At 36.2% G+C, this 4,249-nt stretch overlaps 1 protein-coding gene across 5 annotated transcripts in view; it reads left to right on the forward strand.

The window, feature by feature from the left end:
* The first annotated feature begins 2,058 nt into the window (after positions 1–2,058).
* Positions 2,059–4,249, forward strand: part of LOC106881942 (mucin-5AC) — a 20,675-nt gene continuing 18,484 nt past the window's right edge. For all 5 annotated transcript variants that reach the window (XM_014932470.2, XM_014932474.2, XM_014932473.2 and 2 more), the window contains exons 1-2: positions 2,059–2,164; positions 3,265–3,326. In XM_014932470.2, the coding sequence (XP_014787956.1) occupies positions 2,140–2,164; positions 3,265–3,326 (87 nt within the window). In that variant the 5' untranslated portion in view covers positions 2,059–2,139. The remainder of the gene's footprint in view (positions 2,165–3,264; positions 3,327–4,249) is intronic.

A 4,249-nucleotide genomic window follows, 5' to 3' on the forward strand; every position in this document is an offset into this window, starting at 1 on the left:
GGAACCTTGGTGGACCCCTACCTCTACCCGGAATTCATTGCTGTACTCATTTCCAACCCTCACCTTACTGGCAGCATCTCTGTACATGGCTCGCACAGCTCTCACTAACCATTCTTCTATCCCAAGTTTCCTCATTGACCACCAGATAAGGGATCGGGGGACCCTGTCAAAGGCTTTCTCCATGTCAACGAAAGCCAGGTACAGAGGTTTATCCTTAGCTAGGTATTTCTCCTGCAGCTGTCTCACTAGAAATAAGGCATCAGTAGTGCTTTTACCTGGCACGAACCCAAACTGCATCTCATCTAAATTGATTCGCTATAATTAGTTTAATTTTGACTGGTAAATACCCCGAAACATTTTTCTTGAGTATATGGAAAAAATGTTTTAGAACTACAAAGTATAGTTACTCAGGTTGTAAATGCACATCAATATATCCCAACATACTTGCTACTGTAGCAAGTATGTTGGGACAAATTGAATGTAAGCATTTACAAAGCTTCAATGCTAATCAGAGCATTCATTTAACCATTCAACACAACTCAATAGTTTCATGTTCTACCTTCTAGACTTTGTCACAGACACCTCTGTAATGCACATTCTTAGTGCACTCAATTATATTCTGTCTTAACACTATGTGCCGTAGCCACTGTTTCCTAATCTTCTCATTTAGTGACAAACAGTGTATGTGTATGATTTTCAAGTGTAAACTTTTCTTTGCACCCCCATTGTTTCCCTGTTCGACACTTTGTGAAGTAAGAGTAACTTGTAGCTTGAGGCAAGTTACTGTTGCTTTGAGACTGACTTTTGTCATCCATAAGTAAATGCAGCATTGTAGATTGATGAAATGAATTCAGGCTTAAAACAAATCAGCATAAATACAAACAATTCAAAAGAGACAACTGCTAAGTTTTATCTAAACATCTACTATTTTAATTTGCTCAAGGATTATTTTGATTTGTTCTTGGGTTATTTATTTTTTTTTTTTTTGCTTTTAGTTTATTTTAATTTGCTTTTAAATAATTTTAATTATTAGCTGAAAAAGTGCTGTGTTTGGTATTTGTAGAGAAGTACCTTACTGGTGTGTGTGTGCGCAGAGAAGTATTTATATAGGTATACCTAACTGATACATGTATGTGATGTTTATATAGATGTGCCTCTGGAGTGTGTTTTACACTTTACTGATGTATGTGGTATTTATATGTAGATATATCTTATGTGTGCATGTAATTTATATGTAAATGTCACTCACTAGTGTGTGTGTGTATGTGTGGTGTTGATGTTAAATGCCGGAGGAATAGTCTTCTGAATGTGACACTAGTATATCATAGTTACGTCTAGATGATGTACTACTCCTAACAGTTAATTTTGCACTGGGCTCATGTTTAGCTGGCCTGGTACATAGTCCTAACAGGTGAACTAAGACAATAGAAAAAGTTTTCTGTGAAAGACATTGAAGCAACTACAATAGTTAGTTAAAGTCTAATATTTATCTACTTGGTGTTTTGGTTTATACTGTTAACTTGCATGAATGTTGTTGTTTAATCCTGGTCAGACCTAATTCAGCAAAACTATGAACAAAGGTATTTTAGCTATGATCATCTCATCTTTTATTGAGAAATGATGTATCTAGGAATTGATAATTGAAAGTGCTTTTTTTTTTTCCTTTTTTCAAGCATTGTGTAATTTGAGGAAGATTTGGCTATTATTTCTAGCAGGTATTGACCATATAGAGAGACTCCCATAACTTGATTTTCATGTAGATGTATACTGTATTATTATTTAGTTCTTGATCAACCCTGATTGAGAATATGTATGGTCAAACATGTTCTAGTTTTGACTATGCCATCTTACTCTCATGCATCGTATATCTATGTCTACATTGTTCAGTGTGTTCCTCTCTTTTTACGATGATAGGTATAATTTGAAGATTTGGCTGTTATGCCTTGCAGAGCAAATAGCCCTGTATTTTTGTATTACAGTATTATTTATATATTGTTTAGGTCACCTGACTACAAAGCTTGTCTATTTTTATATGCAAGTGAGCATGCAAGACAAATACCAGTCCTCTGGTCTTACTAATATCTATTCTGTCTTTTATTTTGTAGGGAGAAAAGATGGGTGACAATTGGTGACACAACAATGAAGCTTTACAAATGGGTACCAGGTTTGTGTTGATCTCTTGTTTTTTAGCATTTCTTTATAAACCTTTTTTCTCTTGGTTTCTTTCTCTCATGTTCATATTTCTTAGAGTTTGATTCATCACTACCACTGCCATTATGAACTGTGTACTGCTTCCAGTTGCCATAATCAATGTTTTGTTATTTCTACATTATCATTGTCAGTGTCTTTATCATTTTCACAATCATTATCACCATGTACGAACTATGTACTAATATATTGTTTCTAGTTGCCATCATCAGTGGTGGTTCTATCCATTTATTCAATATCATCATTAATGTTGGCTTTACTATCATAAGGTTATGGATTCAATTCCTGGACCAGTAGCACATTGTGTCTTTGAGCAAGCTACTTTATTTTACATTGCTCCCGCCTTTTCAGCTGAAATTGAGTTCCAGCCAAGTGCTACTACAGCTATTTCTCCTTTCAGTTGTCACCTCCTTCATGTTCCATTGGCTCAAGCACGGAAGGGTGAAGAGGGTATCTGTGTCTGCTCACAACTGTTATTATAACACATTCAGTGTACTAGCATTACTGATTTGTGGAGTTTTGTCAGACAGCTGTTGTTGTGAGTGGGACTGGTCCATCTAGAAGAGTACCCTGCTGCCTTCCTTTGCTCAAGAAGTGCAGTTTTCCTGTTTAGTGCATTAGTCTTCCTAGTGGAAACAGTGAAAGTAGTGTGATGGACAAGACTGAAAGGACTGAAAACAGATAGGTCACCCTCATTAAACCTTTCAAGTTTCACTTGGAAAGGAAGATGAGGGTAGAGAGGGAGTTAATGTCCTAAATGGTGTTTATGGTACTTGTGAACCAGCCTTCTTTGAACATGTGCCTGTAAACTGAGAAACAAAATAAGAGGACATTTGCCCTTAACAGTCAGGTTCATTGAGGTTTTGGGGGATTTCTTTGATTGGACCTAAGTAGCTGTGTCCTTCTTTGTATGAAAATTTTCTTGTTTTTATTTTTTATTATCATGTTTTGTATTTTGTCCTTTATACTATTTTTGTCTTTGAGCAATAATGTCTAACCATCACCATCATCATCATTCCTTACATTTTTGTTTACTTTCTATTGTTCTGTTTCCAGTGTCAAACCAAGAGCCTTCCCAGGTAAATGAGGCTTTCTACACAGTTAACAGAAGGCATACTGTAAGTGTTACTACTTTTCTGGTTTTTCACTTCATGTTTCATAGACATTTTAGCTTTTAAGCCGGCCATATCCAGCCAAAATATTCCACATGTTTTATCTTCAAGCTGGTCAAATTCGACCTTTCACACCTACCCTATAGTGTCACTTTAAAAATAAGCAAGTACATCATCGAAATCTCAAAGCTGTGAAATAATGCATGATTAATTTTAAATGATGTGAATACATATAAGCATTACATTAGACAGAGTAATCTGAATGCCAAAGGATTAATAGTAGAGGTGATATTAGTGGCAACAGTTGTAGTAATAGAAAATCATCACCATTTTATATGAATTTTATTTCTTTTAGCAATTTCAACAAAGATGAATCCTAATCCAGCTAACCTCTGATCAAAAACATTCCACCACAACCATCCTAACATTTATTTAAACATAGCATGTCTAGAATTACATTTTCCAATATGTGCTGCCTTTTATTAAGACAATAGAATGTGACTTGAGTGACATTTGACTGCTATTTCTTGCAGGATGAACAATCACATAGAGACTGGGTTGAAGGAAATTGCAAATGACTTACAAATGTGTTCTAATTATTCACCCATTTTGTTGAAGGCGTTTTGGGAGTGATGGTGGGGGGGGGTCTTCAATCAAGGGAGATAACTTTAATGGATTTCTTGAAAATTCATTAAACATGACTATCATCATCATCATCATCATCATCGTTTAACGTCCGCTTTCCATGCTAGCATGGGTTGGACGATTTGACTGAGGACTGGTGAAACCGGATGACAACACCAGGCTCCAATCTAATTTGGCAGAGTTTCTACAGATGGATGCCCTTCCTAACGCCAACCACTCAGAGAGTGTAGTGGGTGCTTTTACGTGTCACCCGCACGAAAACGGCCACGCTCGAAATGGTGTCT

The sequence above is a fragment of the Octopus bimaculoides genome, chromosome 6, assembly GCF_001194135.2.
Source record: "Octopus bimaculoides isolate UCB-OBI-ISO-001 chromosome 6, ASM119413v2, whole genome shotgun sequence".
NCBI lineage: Eukaryota > Metazoa > Mollusca > Cephalopoda > Octopoda > Octopodidae > Octopus > Octopus bimaculoides.